At 38.9% G+C, this 20760-nt stretch overlaps 2 protein-coding genes across 6 annotated transcripts in view; both read right to left on the bottom strand.

Moving 5' to 3' along the window:
* Positions 1-163: 163 nt before the first annotated feature.
* Positions 164-10527, bottom strand: pdk1 (pyruvate dehydrogenase kinase, isozyme 1). Of its 2 annotated transcripts, XM_006636505.3 has the most exons (11): positions 9608-10442; positions 8614-8755; positions 7755-7826; positions 7478-7662; positions 6183-6278; positions 5435-5512; positions 4578-4654; positions 3812-3910; positions 3609-3719; positions 1717-1830; positions 164-1293 (listed from the first exon to the last, which is right to left on the bottom strand). In XM_006636505.3, exons 1-11 carry the CDS (start codon positions 9714-9716, stop codon positions 1153-1155), a joined length of 1224 nt encoding a protein of 407 aa, XP_006636568.1. In that variant the 5' UTR covers positions 9717-10442; the 3' UTR covers positions 164-1152. The 2 variants fall into 2 exon arrangements, with proteins under 2 accessions (XP_006636568.1, XP_015214561.2); XM_015359075.2 differs by lacking the exons at positions 164-1293; positions 1717-1830 and adding an exon at positions 1838-2773 and having other exon boundaries at positions 9608-10527.
* A 3058-nt stretch (positions 10528-13585) lies between these two features.
* itga6a (integrin, alpha 6a) overlaps positions 13586-20760 on the bottom strand; it is a 33295-nt gene continuing 26120 nt past the window's right edge. For 2 of the 4 annotated variants that reach the window (XM_015359008.2, XM_069196405.1), the window contains 8 exons: positions 20460-20562; positions 19547-19717; positions 18351-18455; positions 18093-18203; positions 17111-17209; positions 16606-16731; positions 16197-16329; positions 15216-15305 (listed from right to left, as the gene is read on the bottom strand). In XM_015359008.2, the coding sequence (XP_015214494.1) occupies positions 16222-16329; positions 16606-16731; positions 17111-17209; positions 18093-18203; positions 18351-18455; positions 19547-19717; positions 20460-20562 (823 nt within the window). In that variant the 3' untranslated portion in view covers positions 15216-15305; positions 16197-16221. Of the gene's footprint in view, positions 15306-16196; positions 16330-16605; positions 16732-17110; positions 17210-18092; positions 18204-18350; positions 18456-19546; positions 19718-20459; positions 20563-20760 lie in introns of all 4 variants that reach the window. The other 2 variants (XM_006636506.3, XM_015359009.2) reach the window with 1 other exon arrangement.

The raw sequence follows: 20760 nt of genomic DNA, 5'->3' as shown, positions 1-20760 counted from the left end.
GAAAATTTAAGTGTTAATGGGAAAGGTACTACTCCCTTTGTGTTGTGAATAAAACAACAGTACCAATTAGAAGTTATTTCCATACAGGGTAGGCAATAAGAATACAACTTAGAAAATGAAAATGTACTTTTTGTGAAATAATACCAAAAGACTGAATCCACCATTGAATTTTGGTAATGCTTTTATTGGATAATAATGAGGTAAAAAGGGAACCACATTTTTCACATTTCACAAGGTTACAGAAACTGCTTCAAAATGTGAATTAGCTAATGAAAAACATGTGGAATATTATGCACTCAAAAGATCGACTACAACCAGTTTCACCCATGCTCACAAATGTTGGAGGACACAGTAATCCAAAACGGGATGGAAAACGTTTTTGTACCATGAAAACAGTTTTAATGAAACATTTTATCTATACAAATGCCCAGAGCAGTTGAATTTTGACAGCCCAGAGTCACATTTATTTTTAACTGAAGCTTTGTTTCTATGGGTGTACATACAATGGCAAATACGGATTTAAACTCTTAGGCACACATATTGACAAGGCTTACAAAATGTGCTTGTAAAATTTTATATTAAGTATCACACAGAGAAGCCATCTGTTGTTGTTTTTTTTACAAGATGGTTACTGCTTCAGGATTATATCTTTAATATCAAAACTATTGCTATTATTCAATACTTATCAGTGATGTTAATACCAAAACAGATGAGGTATATTAGTTAAAACATGGCTCACCACACTGTTTGTTACAGGAAAAAAATATGGTTTACAATCTCCAACTTATTAATTTCAAAAGCACACCAAGAAAGCCTTACATTTAGCCTTACTTATGTCCTCTCAAAAACAAAGCAAAAAACCCCGACATATTGTGCTACCACTTAGGACAGTTCCCCCCGTATTTATCTTTTAGTTCAATAACAATCGTCTGTGAGAAATACCCACTGGTGGAAACAATCGTTGCACGAACAGTAATGCACAGAATGGAGTTTGGAATACATTTTTATGTGGAAAATATAAAGAGAATGTAATTTTCCTCCCTCTAGCTTTTAATACTGAACTCTACAGAAAACCTCACCCCTTCGCTACAGCCACCCTCCTACCTTCTGGACCCTGGTCTGTCGAGCCGATTGCAGTCCTGACTCGTACGGCTAAGAGCTGCGGAAAGTGGTCATGTCCTTCGGTTCTTTACTGGGCACACACCAATCGTCAGCTTCGTGGATGGTCTTGTAATGTCTCCAGGCTGACCGGTTGTAGACAGGGAGCCTTTCTATGGAGTCCGTCGATAAAGCCTGCGGCAAAAAAAAAAGAAAACACAATCATCTTGAACAGATGGCAATACCCATCTCTCCACAGCCAGCTCCTCGTCCCGCCTCTTGGCACAACCTGACAAGGCCCAGGCAACAAGGAGGAGCAGGTTTGCACAAATCATTTTGCTTGATGCTGGTCTCCCACTGGTGCCCCGTCCTTCTCATTTTGGCCCAGGAGCCACCATTTGTAGAGACATGAATAGAAAACCTCACTGAAAAAAAACCTTTTTTCAAATTGAGCTTTGGTACTCTTTTTTTTTTTAATGCAGCACAGGTCTTCAGCAGAAAGAATAAGTTGTCCACAGTACAAGATTCCGAATGAATACAAACCAAGACAGCAAGTGAGAAGTCTCCTTTTATAGAAAATATAACAAAAGATTGATTTTAGTATCACGGATAATTTACCTTTATATATATTACAGCATCGGTGCCATAGCCCTCCAATGAATAGAGTTTCAGGTCTCCCTGGAAATATCTCGCATACAAGCGGGAGATGGGCAGACCATAGCCGTAGCCAGCCTGCCAATACAAGACAAAGTAAGGGGGTCATCCCAAGAGAAAGATCACAACACGGAATTCCTCAACCTCTTCTGTGCCAGAAGATTGGATCAATGGAAAACAAGCATTACTGAACATCAAAAGAAACTTGTCACCGTTTTCACACGTGGGATTTTAGAAATCCAAAGCAACGTTTTTGGCAACGTTTTCGGTCAATCGTTCACAACCAGCCTCGATGTACTCATTTGAGCACTGCACAAGCAATTCGTTAACTTAATTTGTAGGAGTCGACCGGGCGCAGGTAACAGGGTGGGCGCGCTTGCTCAACGTCCAGCCTGGTGAAAAATCGAGAAAAGAAACCGATGGCCACCGCTTGTCCAGAGAACGATGCTTTCATGCCATTTGGTATGTCGGAAGCTGGACTCGTCAGCAGTGGAGCAGTGAGACACGTTTTCCGTAGAGCCCTGGTAGCTCACAGGTGCGGAATGGTACACTACTTGCTGTGCACGACAGGCCAATTAATAGTGAAGGTCCAAGTGTGAGGTGTCAAGCAGATACAGAAATCCACTTGTCCTCACTGATTGCAACCTGATCGCACGGCACTACACTGATCAAGTGCTGTCCTCCATGCAGCCTCATTCCGACAGGACAACATTCCAGCAGCACAACACGTGTCCTCGTGCTGCTTGTGCAACGGCGCCTGTCTTGCCAGGTGACAGTGTAGCAGTTATGCTGTGGATGCTCTGCTTGCCAGAATTGACTCCCAAGTGAACATGTGTGGGAAGAGCTGGGAAGTCGTACAGTACAGTTAGAAGGCACATGCTACGAGGGGAATGGGACAGAAACCCACAAGTCAAGATCTGCAAAGCATGCAATGCAGATGTACAGCTTGTGTCGCTTTCAGTGGTGACCGACATTCTACTAGCCTGTGACTTTCAGACAGCCGAGCTCTTCCTGACCAGTCCTGTTGATGACAAATGTTAATCAGCATAATTAAATTAACGGTGACATGTCTGTTCGATACAATGTCAGTGCACGTGTAATAAAAAAGATGGGCATTTTCTGGATACTTTGTGAATTTGGTGATAAGTTTCTTTTGATGCTTCGTGTATAACGGACTGAACAATTACCAGTACACTTCCACAGATAGATTTAAGACATTTACCTAAGCACACTGGCTCACTTATCTTTCCAACTGTTAAAGAAATAACTGATCTTTGGAACTCAATTGTGTCAGTTTTGAAAGGAAAACAACTTTATCTTCCATTTTACGGTGTTGCCAATCAAAATTGAGTACACTACTATTGAGATACTGTTAAAGTAAATACATTCCGATAATGATTAATGGAAGGATTGAACAAAGGCTTTTTGTTGTTTTTTGCTCCCAAGTCTTTCCTTCCTGAAATGTCGGACTCTAAACATTAAAATCGCAATATGACTTCGCTCCTTTTAATGGCTTTAAACAACTAGAATTCTTGCTTTTGTTAGAAGTATGCCTCTCCAAATATTAACTGAAAATTCTTGAATCTTTCAAACTGAACTCCTTCCTGAACATTTCAATACCACCTTTAGTGCTCCTTCTTCTCACACAGAGCATATTCACCTTCAATTTTTGTCAGACTATTTAATTCCCGCTCAGCAATACTGACACCTAGTGATCGTCTTTCGCAGGACACGTCACCCTTTGCTGTAACTCGGTATTAACACTCCCTTTTAAGAAGCTGGGAAAGAGCACTGGACAGATAAACCACGTCCTGTCTGGTCCAAACCAGAGGACACCTGAATGACTGGCAGCTCACCAGAGGAGTTGCCCGAGAGGTTTCCATGCGAGGCAGTGGGGCAGTGGAGTATGTGTAGCTGAACAGCCTCTCAATCTTCCTTAAAGGAACGCCTCCACCGCGGTCACTCATCTGGCAAACACAGGAAGAACATGAACACCCGTTCATCACACTGCAAGTGTATTAAACTAAGATAAATCCCAGGAGGAAAAAAAAATCTTTACCTTCACTGTCAGGTCTTCATGACCCAATGCAACCTGAACTTTGACTGGCGGATACTCCGCTATGACCCCATGATATTCCATTGTTGCTCTCATGGCATTCTGAAAAGAAATGCCCACAATATGGGTTTAAGACTGTTAAGGTTCTGCATAGAAACCAACAGCTGCACTGCTGAATTTATCTAGTACTGACCTGGACAGAACTGTGCGTACAAGCTCATTTATTACAATTCTAGTTTTGAAGAGACTAAAATATTTAGTATTGTTACTCCAAGGGCTCTGTATAAGATGGGTGTAACAATCGTGAGATCAGACTAAAATTGTTTAAATCAACAAAATCAACTCAAGGCATCAGAAAAAAAATCATCTAGGACCTGTGATCAGGGAAAAAATATTGTATAGCTTTTGTGAAGTGGAAACCCAAATAATAAGATTTTCTGTGATGTGTTCAAGATTTAAGTGTTTAAAATACATTTTATAGGACAATTCAGACAAAAGCAAATCACGCAGTAAGTTATATTATTCACAATTTAATGTTCTGTTTTTCAGAGTTTTCTTGTACATACTGAAGTCAGTCTCTACAGAAATGTGATGGAACTATGGAACTACTCCACATTCAATCACATCAGTAGATCAAAGGGAGAATACATCAGTTACACAGTATGATCATTTAAAAGCAGTATGCATCTGTATTGTGTGCTCAGGTGAATCTGGAGGTCAGGCTACAGTTCTGTGAAATCCAAAATACTGTAGAACGCACAAAACACACCTTAAAAAGCTCAAATACCATGTGGTAGAGGTGGGAAGGTACATATACCACTGTTGTTGGCTTTCCTCTTTCTTTAGCTGCAGAAACAGTGAAACCATAAAGATTTTCTTACATTTTTAAAAATTATTTACAGATGCCAACAGACCATCCAACTAATGACAGTATTCACCACGCTAACATGGACAGAGCATTCTTTTTCTCTAATTACTTTTGAATACAGAAACACTCTAATGCATCCTTTGTATTTGCATTCTGCTCTTTGGAGAAGATGTGCATCAGTCAGCTGTTGAAATCCCTGTTGCTGCTGATGGTGCATTTTTTAAATGCAATTTTGTTCCTATTCACAGCAGTGAAGTGGTAGCTTAAAAGTCATACTCCAGGCACACAGAAACATCACACAACCACTCTGAATAATGTATCTGAATCTTCTCTTATCCTGCTGAACAGTAGCAAACATTCCACATGTGGTAAACAGCCAGAGAAACCAGGTCATATGGAAAGCAATCTAGATTTGGATGATGCTGCTTAAACACATACAGCACTCTGTTATACTTACTAGACTAACACTGCCCAATATGTACTGACAGTAAAACCACAACAAATCAGATGCTATACATAGTCTGTCTTCATGGTTTGGATTAGTCACAAAATTAATTTTCAAATCCCAGGAAAATGTTGTATTTGGACCGAACTCTTCAGCCCTACCTGCAATGAATTACCTCTAAAAACATTGTCTCAATATTATAAGCAGGCAGCAAAATATATATAATAAAATGGATTACATCAAAACAGAGAATTTGAAAAGTAAAATAAAGCGAATTACATTTAAGAAAGCTCAGAACAACATTTCCACTTACCATTAAATTCTTCCAGTTTCAGCTCTGGTGAGTTCATATAATAGAGGTCACAAAGTCTTCTTGCATTTTCATATGCATCTAAATGAAAAGATCAAAACACAGCATTTCAAAACTATCAGCTTTTATGGAGGAAATAATCTTTAAAAATGACTAAATCTAAACCTATTGCAGCACACTAACATAACTAATTTACTAAAAAGGTTGTATAATCTTACCTTATGAACAACTGTCAAAAATTATGTGACAAACCAGACAAAACTATGATGAGGTATAACCCAAGAATATTTTAAAATACAACAAAAGAAGCTTCTTTCTCTACACCAGGCTATGAAGACACTTCCTTGTACTGCCATTTAACTCAACAAAAATCGGGAAAGCTAATTATACACACACAACACAGAAATTGTCAGCACATATTCATTTATTAACAGATCCCATTTTTGCTCTACAAAGTATGTGCTGGATTAGGATAACGGTAGATAAACACACACTTTAGAAAAGTCCCAACATTCAAAATTCAATGAGAATGAGTCTCATAAACTTTTTGTCATATTCATGTGGTCCTTAAAAGTAAATTGTTAAACCCCCATTCAAGAAAAAAACAATAAACCTCTAGTTATAATCTAAAACAGAAAGCTGCAAAAACATCAGAAGAATTCATTAGACTGTACAGCCAATGCTTTGATCTAGGGCAACAGGGAGACTATACTGTAAGAATAAAAACCAGAGGAATAAGACGTTCACATACCCTTGATCACTTCTTCAACACGACAATGAGGGTCAATGCTCCCAATCTGCTTAGGATGAGCTGGGTTTACTTTCACCTTTCCACCAAAGAGTAAAGCTTGAAAACAACGGACACAAAGTGATTTCCGGACTGAAAGGCATTAATACACTAAAATCAAAACCCTGCAACAGCAGGGTAGGCAGCCAAAAGCTCATTAAGCTGTAAGTGCCATTTTTGTTATCTCCACAACTTTTCTTTGAAATGACTTTTCCTTATGTGCTTCACAAGACAATGAATAGGGAGCAGGACAAACACTGGGCTCCGTTTGCACCAGGCTCAGCTTAAATGGCAGCCATTCTACAGAAGACACAGACTGCTTCTGAGGAAAACCTGAGTTAAATACACTTCAAACATTTCTTCCCTTACTGGGGGTGGGGGCGGGGGGCGCAGTACAGATCAGACACTGTACTTGAAAATCACATCACATTTTGAAGGCAATGTCACACTGAGAAAGGAAAAGCAGAAAATTGAAGACAGACAAGCACAGCCTAATTCTAATTCAGTTTTGTACTGAATTCATGCTCACACCCTGGGGGCTATACGTTCCTATCGGACATAGTCAAGCTGAATAAACAAAGCATGTTTTATCCATAATTAATAACTATTCAATACTAATCAATTAAAGTAGCTGCAATAAGCCTACAGAAAACATTTAGTAACTTCTTTTATACTCCCTAGTACCGAGTCCCAGATATAAATGGATTTAAGATGTATAGTAAAAGAAATACAGTATGTCTGCAGGTCTGCATGCATAGAAGGCACGGAGGTTTTCAGATGTCCCAAATTAATGCTGACACAGAAAGTGAATGTGCTCTGGGAATCGTGCTGGCAAGAATACTGAACTTTAAGGAGTCTGACCCCATTGCTCATCAACTCCAGCAGCAGGGATACCACCGAAAGCCCCTGCAATCCATCACATGAGAGACTTCCTGAGCACCACAAAAACTACTGTTAACCCAAGTAAGAGACATGGAAAACCCATAAATGCAATTAAAGTCTTCCAGCAACCCCTTTCTTAGGTTGATGTGTTTTGCGTGCGCCATGTCATCTCTACCACACGACTGTCCAACAATGTTGTCAGAAATGCATTTACAGGTGAAAAAAGCTACATCAGACCCCCTCCCCCAAAGAAAACCAACTACATCTGATGTAAACAACCTTCAAGGCCATTGCTGAATGTCTATTTTGTCATTCTGCATACGCACAGTTCCTTTGACCTGATCTTCCCCACTGACCCCGTTACGTACAGTACTTACTGTGCTGATTGAGAAGCATTCGGATTGATATGCGGCTCATGAAAAAGCGATCGAGGAAGTACTGCACATTCTGGCTCGTCACAGGATCAATGCCATAGGACTCCTTGTACTCCACCACTCCCTGGGCCAGGGTGGGGATGACATCATTGTGGCGATTTCGGATTTTTATTACGGCGTCCGTGAAGCTGAAATGCCAGCAAGAACATCACTCAGCCGCTGTCGCCATCAACTCTTGCAAAGGTCAAGGAAAAGTAAACACGAAGACCATTTCCCTCACTCGTAAATGACTTTGTCGTCTTCAGCTTTTCTCTCCTTGAAGTCAAGGATCTCCTGGAAGCTCTGTATATACCTGCAAAATATGACACAGAGAATTTTCCATTTCAATTGATTTAGTTTTTTACCAAAGTACAAAAATGTTCAAATGGAACACAAAATGTTCAGGAAGCTTAATGAAGTCTGGGACAAGCACCATCCTGATCTAAAGAACCATCATATTAACTACATGGGCAATACTAAAATCTCTCCTGGTGCCACTGTGCAGAACTCTGGAAGCCCCCTCTAAGAAAATGTGAAGAGCACTGCACACCATACTAAAAATGAGATGTGGAGCTGCTGTGCTGAAGTTTTTCAAGTTAATTGTAATGACACAGTGGTTAGCATTGCTGCCTTGAGGTGCTGGAGCCCTGGGTTCAATCCCGGACCTGAGGTGCTGTCTGTGTGGAGTTCGCATGCTCTCCCCCACATTCACATGGGTTTCCTCCTTGGCAGGTTAATTGGCTTCTGTTAAAAACTGGCCCTGGTGCGAGTGTGCGCGTGTTTGTGTCTGTGTGGCCAGCGGTGGACTGGCGCTTGTCGGGGTCGAATCTGGCTCCTCTGCCACCCTGAATCAAATGAAGTGGCTAGAAAACAAATGGATACAAAATTAAAACATAAAGCGTTTTCATGTCTGCGTTTAAGGCTTGTTTTCTGTGTGCTCTACCACTTAGTGTTTAACGCCTCCTTTGAAAACAGCACTGCCGAAAAGTTGGACTGAAAAAAAATCAAGTAAAAAGCAGCCTATGGCAGCTGGAACATACACTTTAAAAAGATATCAGATTAAGCAGTACTTATTTATTATAACTATTGAATTAACTTACCAGCTCTGGACTAATTGAACAGACGGAGTTTTGAGCAGATTGTCAGGCAGCAGGTTTATTTCTTTCATGATGTTCGCTAACCTGACAGGAAGTTCTTGCCTCAGAAACACAAAAGATGTCCTTTCACATGCATTTTCTGACCCTGAAAAGAGACAAGAATGCTCAACTGTAAAAAAAATATATACTGTACTATAGCTCTATCTTGCTAAAAGGAGCTCAATATTATGAGGTCTGACTAAAAGATGGTTACAAATAGTTCACTGGGGCAATGAAACAAGCATCTAGCCTTTTGCTACAGATATTGTACAATAGTTGATTCATCCAAAATAGTACAGGTTAAGGCACCTACTACGAAAAACCAAGGATATCTGCTATCAGATCGTTTAATCAGTATTGTTTATCTTAATTACAATATGCTAGGAGCTCAAAATAATTTTTCTCTGTACAACACATTTCTTCCCATGAGTATTATTGTAAGGATGTAAAGCCATCTAAAGAATTACAAACAGGTTTTACATATTTGATACAGTTCTTCTTATTGTATTTGATTATGCATGGGATGTTTGGTCTCGGGAAATATCAACTACATCGAGGTATAAACATATCAAAATGGAACTAGGCCTACTCTACATGGGAACCATCGATTGAGTTTAAAGTATCACTAAGGTCTAAAAGACAACTTGGTTTAGATTTGTTTTCTCCTGTGAGAAATACATGTTATCAGTGTTTTTCAAAAGCACCAGCCGTCTAGGACAGGACAGGAGAACAGTCCGTCAGCTTTTACTTTTTCCATTTCGAATAGGTATGAAAAACAAAGTTACAGTATCTACCTACAGAACTGTTATGTAATTGGAGACTGCCTGTCATTATCGCCCTGCGGTGCATATTGTGTATGGCTGTTTTTACTTTTAAGCTTTGATTATACTTCGTCTACAGAATAGCGAAGAAGCACATCTTTGCGTACCAATTGAGCAAAACAGTCCAAATCACTCACCAAAATCCAAGAACTGTTTCATGGACAGAGGGGAAGGAGAAAATCTGGAGTAGAAATCCACTTGTTTGCCGAGAGAGCCGTTTTTCAAAAGAAATGTTAGGAGCCTCATGTTGATGGATACGTTCTTCTCACCTGAGTGATTTTAACTCCGTGCTCTCACTATCACATAGCTAAGATCAATGCACAACAACCAAGACAAACTCGTCCGTTTTTCAGTTTAACTGGGGTAGCTGAAAAACGACATTCACGCAGCTACCAAGACCTCGGAATGGTTTTCTGTGCCTGTGTATTTTTTTTTGTATCCTCTTCTTAATTTGTGCCTTTGCAGAATGAATACAAATGCTCAGCAGTCTAAAACGACATCGGTCCTGTCAAATAGATTAAATGTTCCTCAGTGAGCTGCTACTTCCAAGTTTGGAAATAAAGTGATCAGTTATGTGCGCAGATGATAAAGTAAAATAACGCGTTTTGAAGGTTAACTTTTCTAACATGGTAGCATTAACACAAACAGCACACAAATAACCCCCGTTGGTCTTTGCAAACACCAGTTCCTATTCCTCAGTAGGTTAATGTCGCTCAATAAAGACTCAAACAACGTGACTAAAGCGTTGGCCAATCGTTGTCACGCAGCACAGAGCGGAGGAAGTGAACTTGTTATTTTAAAAAAACAGGTTTCCGCAAAGATATGAAATCGGCGTTGGAGTTGCGGCATTTACCAATCAACTCAAATACACAGATTGTTTTGCAAACAGTATAATTAACTGGAAATTGGAGGACTCCTAAACTATTCATTAGTATTTCGTTGCAGTCGTTGTTCCCGCAAAGAGGCTACCACACAAGTCACCCCTTTCTCTGATTTTACTGTAATATTTGGTGTGCACTTATGCCCTTTAAGAAAAGTCCTGCTATTGATTGCTTGATGTGTGCTGCAAAAGCCCATTGGCTGTGTGCGACACAGTCTTGGCTCACTTGCCTGAATGCTGAGAAGGACATTGTCACGTGACAACGGCGATTTAAAGATAATATCCAGGAGTTGCTGTTTGTACCCTGCCATCAAACTGATGATCAGTGTTTGTGAAGTGTTTATATTGCATCACTACCATTATGTTTTCACCTGTGTCACGTGTACGAGTACGCATTTATTGTAGTGCACTGTCAGTATTTACAGACTATTGTAATTTTATCCCTCTATCGCATGAATCCTAATTCAGTTTCACCTACGCAGTGTCCTTGAATCGCCAATAATAACAGTTCGAAATTTCATTAAGTCTCTTAATGGACACTTAAGAAATCCTGCAGATATTCGTTTGTATAACATGAACTGAATAACCATATAGCCTTAAATAGCCTTGAAAAGTAATCACCTGGCTGCAAATATTTTTTTGAATTCTGAGCTTGCATAGGTATTTAACATCTTTGCTAAAGCAATCTTGCAGTCCAGAATCCAAACCTTCATCTGAAAGGTCACAAAATATTTATAAGTGTAATAAAAGTGGTTTAACTTGTATGGGAATGTATGCGTCTCTGTGAGTGCCCTCAGTTAGACATTGAATTTCAAAGCACATCTCACAAAGTAATACAGCAAACCAACCATGAAAACCAAGGTGTTTTCAAAACAAGCCAGGGATAAATTGGGTAGAGCAGCAGAAAACAGGAGAAATGCACAAGTAAATTTCACTGCTCATTGTTATGGTGGCATGGTGGGGCAGTGTTCTGCGTTGCTGCCATGAACTGGTGGGGCCCTAGGGTGCCATCTGAATGGAAATTGTACATTCTCCCTATGTTTTCATGCTGTTTCCTCCAGGTGCTCTGGTTTCCTCCCACAAACCAAAGACTTTCTGGTAAGTTGATTGGCTCCTGTTAAAACTGGCCCTGGTGTTTGTCTGGGCCCTGCGAAGGACTGGCGTCCCAGTGTCCTGCCTTGAGCCCATTGCTTGCTGGCTCCCCCACGACCCTGAAGGGGAGGAAACAGTAAGAAAATGGATGGACGATCATTATTAAATAATGGAATGTGTGTCATACAAACCCGGGCAGACATTCTTTCCAAATGGAGTAGCCGTGAATCCAGCAGCGATTGTGAAAGATTTGCATAGTTGTATCTGAGATGAGTCACTGTTTATACATCATCATCGATATCCCAATCGCTAAATACATCTGGTATGTATAGGTGAGCGACGAGAAAGCAGCTACTACTGTAGAAACATGTAAACAATACTGCAGAAATGTCACATTTGATGGGCAGATGACACAGAAAGTCAACTTTTGGTCTAAATAAATATTACTACATTTCTCACAAGCCCAACACAGCACATCAGGCAACACCATATTAATCACAACAGTGGCACGGTGGACTCTTCTCACCAGTAGGGACTGAAAGCCTTGTTAGTATTGATGGAAAAGTGGATGGTGTAAAGTACTGGCAACTCCTAAGGAAAACCTGCTTGAGTTTTGGATTTTCAGTTTCCTAGAAAAACCCACTTGTCTCTTAACTGCTGGTGCCAAAATACACTTGTGACCCCTTTCTGACAGAGCTGCCATTATACCAATTTCCTTAAAAATTCTTAATAATGCAATTGTAACTACACTGTAATGGGCACTACAGTGGAAAGTAGATTAAACTTTTTGTTGATTCATAGCTATTCCCCAATTTGCGGAGGTGAATGAGCTTTTGCCTGCAGTCTTCAGAGATCTGATCCTAAATGTCTTCTATGTGCTTCCTCCTTTCACACCCAAAGGAACCAAAACCTTCAGAGGCCTCTAAATTGGTCCAGAGGCTTTAATCCTCAGAACATACTGTCGTTACAGATTAAGACATACTTAAATATGAATAAATAATACTCATTTTCTAGATTTCAGTTATGACAAATCTGATTTTCTTCTGTGCAAAGATACAGTAATCAGAACATAGCTGTGACAGGTCCAACTAAGTAAGGTGATTCACAGCGTCTGAGCACATGAAAACTGATGATTTAAAGAATTATAGTGAAAAGTGTCTTTATTGTGGATACATTTCCTCCAGAACATACCAAGGCTTGATATTCCACAGCCTGAGCACAAACTAACACAGTGAAGCCCTTTAAATACCAGACATTACAAATGGCAACCATGAGAGAATCCATCTTATAACAACTATCTAATTAATCTTCACCTAGGATATCTATTTACAACACTAGGAGGCATAAAATGACCTCTAGTGGCAGGTAAGTTGTAATTATCACTTTTCTGACCCAGCCTGCCACAGTAAGTTTTAGATTTTTGTAAGCAAAGGCACTATTTAATCCATAAATCATTCTGTTGCATGTTTTTTGTTCCTTTCTTTTCTCTGGAAATATGAATAAAGAGGGCACTGTTCATTAATGTTAATAGTAATCTACTGTACCTGGATATCAGGATTTCAAAAGTAATAAACATACTTATATCCATATCATAGGTTCAAGTCCCAAGTGGGATTCTGCTGTTGGGCCTTTGAGCAAGGTATTTCACTCAGACTGCTCCAGTAATTGTAGTGCCACATAAATGTGTAGTCTTCAGGTTGTCATTGAAAAAACATTTTTCCAATTAAATTTGGGTAAAAGATTTAAAATTATACTTTCTCAGCGATTTCAGAAAGGCACATACAATACTTAAGTCCAATAACAGAGAGATATTGAGAAGTCATTAGAGTGTGGTGGCTCCAAAAGAACATACTGTATACTCCATGCCTAAAAAAGGCTTCAGAGGTGAAAAGTATTTTTCTCTTACTTTTTAGATTTAACCTTTGCTTGTTCACTGTTGTATAACTTGACTGTATAATTTGAGAGATGAAGAGGACTGAGGTCATGACAACAAAAACAAAACTACACATTTTCAACAAAAGCAATACACTGACTGGCAAGGCTGCAGGTGGCACTCCCTCAAAATTCAAAATGGAAATGTTCAAACACATTATACTGTAACATGCTTTTCAATTCAGGTGAATAAAAGACAGAAAAACAGTCAAAAATGAAAATAAGTTTTATTTCTGTTATTTTAATTACAAAACAAATCCACAGGTTAGGGTTTTTGGAGCCAGGTTTGGGAAAGATGGATCAATTTGAGACACGAGTCAGTGATGAGCCTTTTTTAATGCACTGATGACAGATAAAGGTTTTTGAAGTGTAAGTAACTGTATGGTGAAGCCCTGTTCACTATACAGATTTCCAAACTGAAAAAACATCAACAAAGCTATATCCCCACTATAGCTTTTTTAGCTTCCTAAAGACATCTTAAGCCAATTATAAACTATTTACATGACCTATTAATAGGTTTCCAATTCTTTCTACATGTTTATATTGTTATTTTGCAAACAGTTAAAATAATTGCTTCTCTGAACTTCCCAATTGTAGTTCACATTGATTTATTTTTGTCAAGAATATTCAATAATACATTTTCCTTTGTTCTGGAGTAGAGGAATGAGTGCTAAGGGGGCATAAAATACGGTGCCAATATTGCATATTATGCCATGACTGCACTGAATTAATTTTGTTTTTGAAGGTCCTTTACAATCTTACCATGCAGATTGTGAGCAGAAGCAACATACTGTAATACAAAGTGAAAATCTGAAATAATCCTGAAAGACTGGTTTCAGGTCGTGCAGAACGTACAGACTGGTTTCAGGCTGTGCAGAACACTGGAGAGGAAAGGCAACTAAATGAAGAAAACGGCACTTAAGACAAAGACAGTTGACTTACTATGTACATTAAAAGTGAAAAAAAATGTAATTGTCAGTAGTGTGGTTACAAACGAAAGCCCTAGGTTACATTTTCTAGTGCAGCAGTCACCTTTCTCCCAAATCATCATTATGGTACCTTAGGTTCATTTGATCTCTGCATAACACTTTTCATCAAAATGAGCAACAGGAATCTTTGGCCTATGTGTATTTTAAGAACAGTCTATGTCAAAATAAATACCAGATTGTGCTAAAAATATTTAAATATATACAAAACATACAAAATGTTCCAGCCTATACATAAAAATAGATCTTGAAGATCTGTTTTAACAGATTAAAACAGTGAGGTCAAAAAACAAATCGTCTTGGAAGTTTCAACCTGGTGCTACAGCTGAAAAACCTATATACCCATAGAACATAGAGAACTGCAGGATGTCCAGGGACATCTTAAACACATAACTGCATCCCGTGTGGATATTTCTGCTTTAAAGATAAGGAAAGGATTCAACCCAAATGATCACCCTACACAGACAAGATGCATACAATAGCATGATGGTTACAGCAAAGTTTTAAAACAGGAAAAAACAAAATCAAAACCTAAGGAGCTTTATTCTGTCTAAGTGACAAGGTGTGTGATTTAATGGTAGTTCTATACAGATTTTAAGCTGTTACTGTAATGAAGGGTAAATTGCTGAATGCAAATTGAATGTAAATGGCCCTTTAAAAAAAAATCCATACAATCACATTAAGCCCATTCAAAATAAAGAACCTCTGTCTTTTGGAATGTCATTGAGGAGCTTTGCATCCATTGGGATTTCCACAACACCGCCAAAGTGATAACAAGTCTTAGGAATAGCTTTCATTCTCATTCCAAGTGGTCATCCACTGTTTTTTTTCAAGTTTGACAAGTTTGGTCTTTCCGTCTTTAAACTGGCGCTCCTCCTTCCGTATCCGAACGGCGTGGTATCGGGGAACACTGTCGTCGTACTTGGAGCGCTTGAAAAATCCACACTGAGGAAGCAGAAGAGATGTTAGGGACTTCAAAAATCACCAGCCACTGTTTAAAAAATAACTCAATTTACTAGCGCTTAGGAGAGAAGCTTGAAATAAAAGGGAAATGGGCGTTTTTTGTCTGTTTGTGGACAAGAACAGAAATCATGCTTAATATTAAACATGGAAAGCATTATGCAAAACAAAATCCAAGAAGCCAGCAGGATGGCAAAGCAGCAACCTGGAAAAAAGGCACCTTTACAAACCTTGGGAGAAACAGGCGTTAAAAATCTGGAATACGTTTGCATGAAGACCAGGGCAGTGCTGTGCTTTTGGTGCAAGAGAAGTGTTTAATACAGTATAAGGCTTAGAAATTCTGTAACTGCAATATTTGGGAGAAAGATTTTCAGTGCAAGGTGGAAATTTACCAATGCAGAAATGTACCCAACAATAGTAATTAAGTTGGCAAAGGAGAAAACAAGAAATCAATTATTCTGGCTGGACTGATTTCAAATTAGGATCATTCATTGACGAGGTCACTTGTGGAGATCTAGAGCTCATTTTGATGCTCTTGGCAGAGTTACTTACAGTAAACATTCACTTATTAAATGTTAAAATTTGCTAGAATAGGTGAATGCTTATGAGAAAGTCACTTGTGGAGATTTAGAACTCATTTTGACCCTCTTGGTAGGGTCACTTTCAGTAACCTCCCTCAAATGAAATGTTCACTAAAATAAAAAAGATTTAAAATAGATTAATTCTGAGAAGCATCGGTTGACGTAAATTTCCAAACTGCACAAAAAATCCTTCCAAGAAAGTGATTTCCCTCTCGGCAAAAGTGAGTTAGTGTTTGTTAAGCCCCACGCTCCCTGTCTACTTTACACCCACAGAGATTCGCTGAGCTTTTATTACCCAATACTGAGTGCAGAGACGAGCACTATGCATCAGTAGTAAGTCTTTCTTTGTCAGATGGCTGAACATGGATCTCAGCCTTGTGATATGCAGCATCATAATGGTCTTTTTTGGCTCTCTTGAAGAAACCACACTAAAAGGAAGCAAGGCGTTATGTCATTTTGTTGGCCATAATTACAGACATTTAGACACAGGATGAAATAATAGACTGTTGTTGTAATTATTTAAACATTTAAGTAACTTTTTTTTCTAGAAGGGTAAACTGTCGATATGTGAGAGGATTATCCTTGTTCCTTGATACATATTTTATCAAATCTTTGCTGCTTTACAGAGACTACACTAAAACTACTGTTCAGCAGAAACAACTGTGATTGACTCTTGTAATAAGGATTCATTTCAGCTTCGTTACCTTCCAAAGCAGGAACACCAGTAGAGCCAGCATCAGGATTCCAGCAAGAATGGCAACCAAGATAATCCACCAGGGTGCTCCTGTGTACTTTGCCACTGTCTTTTCCGGGAAGACTGTCAATTTCACCTATACGTGTACAACAAAAAAGATAACAGGTTTGAATGGCTTCCCTGCTCCTGAAGAAGCTTCTTCAGCGACACACTCTCCTTTATTTTAATCAAAAGGCGAGCTAATCTGACAGGGGCTAGGATGAAGAGGGACACAGCAAATTCATTTTATGCCACATCAGAGAACACCTGAAACTCTGTTGAGAAAATGTTTAACAGCATTAAGAATTATATCCTGTCCGATCAAGCATTCCGGCTACAAAAAGGATTGTTATTTTTCTGATACCTTTGGGAGTGTGTTGCAGTTAGAAGTGGAAGTGTCTTTTTATGTTGAGTATTGTATATAATCAATGTGGGGGCACTGTTAAAGAGGAAGAGGAAAGTTGTGAGGGCCATACCTGAGTTTCTGCATTTTTAAGCACAATGTTCTTTGCAGAGGCGTCAAGGCTGAGAGAGGCTTTGACAAGAATGTCAAGGTAATTCAGGGTTGAATAGTCCTAGAAAGAAGACATTTACATCACTTGTAGAATGTCTGGATTAAACACAACTGTGACAAAAATACAGCATTAAAAAATGCAGCATGTCTCTGAAGATGTTGCATGCGTCCACAAACCGGTATTTTATCTATTTTATCATTTCAGGCAGATTAATTTATACACGGCACCTTATGACACGTGTATGTGAATACATGGGAAATTACATTTTTTCAATATTAAACAGTCATTTAAGTGATAACGGAATTTGATCATCCATTATTTTCTAACTGCTTCTTCAAATTCTGGGTCGCAGGGGAGCTGGAGCCTAACCTGGCAAGCCACAGGCAGAAATCTGGGTACACCCTGGATAGGACACTAGTCCATGACACACACACCCACCCCAGGGCCAATTTTCCCTGAAGTCAATTAACCTACCAGCATGTCGTTTAACAGTGGGAGGAAACTGTAGCACCTGCAGGAAACCCACACAAACACACGAGAACATACAAACTCCACACAGACAGCACTCCAGGTCTGAAATTGAACCCAGGGCCCCAGCACTGCAAGGCAGCGATACTAACTGCTGCACTACCGTGCCACCAGGATTTGATCAAGTAGTCATTAATTGTGAAGTTTGACCACGTTTATCTTTTAGTGCTATAATTTGAACAATCATACTCAGCTCGTGATTTCTGTAGATAGTAACCAGTTACAAATGCAAACGATAAAAAAATTGTTAAAATCTCTTGGCCTGAACAAAAAATAAGGGTCTTTAATGTTAACCACTGTCAAATGATTAAACTAAAACTGTGGTCATATCACTTGTCGAAGGGGTACAAATAGGTGTTTCGCATCAAAAATGTATTATTTGCATACTCCTTGTACGCACAGTAGTATTACTTACTTCAAGGAAGGTGCTGTTCCAGAGTCTTGACCTTAGAACAATGATTGGGTTGTTATCCAATCCCTGTAGTGGGCACCTGATCTCCACACATTGTGTTCCATTGCCACAGCTCTGCAACCAAAAAGGCTCGTGTATCAGAGATCTTTCTATTCCACAGATAGGATCTATGGGCATTATCCACCTAAAACTCACCCCCCACACACACACCAAGAAGAAAAGAAGAAGAAAATCTACAAAAAAAACTACAAAATCTTTTACCAGAGTGGTATATTTTCTTTTGTCCATGAAAAGGGAAAATTTTCCCTCCCCTGGTGTTTGTCTTTGTTCAGTTTCACGCTTTTTCCTAGAACTGCTGGAAGGTGTCTGAAAGGAAAAAAAAAAGGAATAAAAATCCTGTAAAAAAAGTTATATTGTGGAAATAGTTATCTGGCATTTGTTACACTTCCACTGGATCACCACTGGGCTGTGTCTTGTCTCCCCTACAGAGCACAGCCAGGGATACACACAGAGATGGACATCTCATAAAGTGTGCAGTTGACACAGAGCTGGTCAGCTTCTAATCATTACGGGCCCATTCTAAATGATTCTACTCAATGGTGTGATGAGCTTGTTTTGATGTTAAATGTTTGGAAAATAAAAGAACTGGTCATTGATTTTAGGTAAAATGCAACACTCCTCCAACCTACTGTAATTTGCTACACTCCAATAAATTGTAAGTAACTACAAGTACTTGGGATATAGACAAAAGACTGTGATGGGTCAAATGGTATGACACCATATATAAAAAACACCAGAAGAGACCCTTTTAACTTATTAACTATATTAACACTAAATCACAAGTAATTTAATCTATAAGTAATTTCTTGAAAGTGTGTCAACTTGTACTGTCACACTTTTTGGTTTGGCAACATCAGTACTGTTAATTCTAATAGTGAAAGTAAGGGTTGGAGAGATGGAGTGTGCGTCTCAAGTCCTGCATTGCGAATTTGCACTATATCGGGGAGATGCCTCCGTCTCCCCAGATGTTAAGGTACTGTAGCAGACTCCTGAAATTTTTCATCCCTGCTGAAATCTCTCTCTCAAAAGAAAATAAGTCTCTTATCTCCTGTAACAATAGTGTACCATCTTCTCTGTTGGTATGTTTCTCTTCTTCATTTATTGCTGTATCGGACTGTGTTGTAAAATATATATTTTTTCTACAATAAAGTTTGAATAAAGCCATGGGACCTTCTTGATAATCTATTGCAGGTAGCAGGACATCAGTAGCTGTGCATTAGTAAAACACACAAGCTACAGAAGGTAATATTTAAATATTAAAAAGGAGTATTTTGGTTACAAATTCATGGAGGCATGCCATTAAAGGTCAAAGACCTACGCAATACTGCAACCAGACATACAGTTGTTAATTTCTGGAAAATACATTTCATATATTTGAAGGCCGAAGCTTAACTTACCAAATTTAAAGAGTTTACCTCCCCTCGAGGAGTGCAGTCTATTCTCTTTGTACCAGTAGCGCTAACTTTCATCAAGTATAACAACCATTTATGATTTGCTGCCTCTTTTGGCCACTGAACATTCAGAGAAGCACTGCCAAATGATTTCAGCGGCTTTCCCAAATTGATCACCTGTTAAAGAACAAAAAAAAAGGTTTCATGGATGTCTGACAACAGCAACAACAAAACAGTTTCTGCTTCTCACATGCAAGACAGTATGGTTACAACATTACTCAGTTCAAATAAAGATTCACCTTATTCACAAAAAGCATCACGCTAATTTTAGTGAAAGGAAGAGCAGAAGAGCTTCACGTATCCATAGTACATTAATATGAACTATATAACTAAAAAATAAGGACATTGGGAATACAGATTTGAATCAGTCCAATTCATAAGTACTGAGGTGTGGAATTCGCTGTTATGTCTCAGTTTCTCAGATGATGCAATATAAGAAGAATAAAATATAAGAATATAAGAAGAAAACCAGGATATTACTATAGTATTATAGGACTATAGCCTGTAGCTCCATTACGTAGCTGCAGCACAAAACCCAAGAAACAAATTCAAGCCACATGAACATGAATCCATGAAGGAACTGTCCATCCACAGCCTCGGCATTTCATATTGAATCTCAAGCTAATTAAAATCATTTAACAGCCTAATGGAGGGCAATTCTGTTGTGATTTACATTGCATCTTCAAGAACGCCTATACTGTATACGAAGATGGGTGCATTAGAATTTCTACATCTAAGAGCCACTTGAGACTTCATCACCTTGAGCTCTTGCTAAAGTCACCACAGAATTAATGAGGGGCAGAATGGGGCATACGTTGAGAGATACGTGCTAAAGGTGTGAATTAGATTAAATACTTACCCTGAATTCATAATCAACTAAACTCCCAATATCATCTTCCTTCCTCATGGCACTCTCTCCTTTCACAGTTCCTCCAAAGTAAACCTGGGAAGGCCGTGCCACACTAGTGGATAAAGTATAGGTCTTCTTAAAACAAGTACTTCATGAACCATCTGGCAAATCATTCTGTACAGGTGAACTGGTTTGGACCAGTGATTCAACATAGTAACTTAACAGATAGAGATGGAATTCATACCCACTGTCCTGTGATCATACAGAGTATGAAAAATTAAGTAGAATAACAAGTCTTATGTGTTGTAGT

This window comes from Lepisosteus oculatus, chromosome 12 (genome assembly GCF_040954835.1).
Source record: "Lepisosteus oculatus isolate fLepOcu1 chromosome 12, fLepOcu1.hap2, whole genome shotgun sequence".
Classification (NCBI taxonomy): domain Eukaryota; kingdom Metazoa; phylum Chordata; class Actinopteri; order Semionotiformes; family Lepisosteidae; genus Lepisosteus; species Lepisosteus oculatus.
This window is presented reverse-complemented; position numbering and strand designations above follow the sequence as displayed.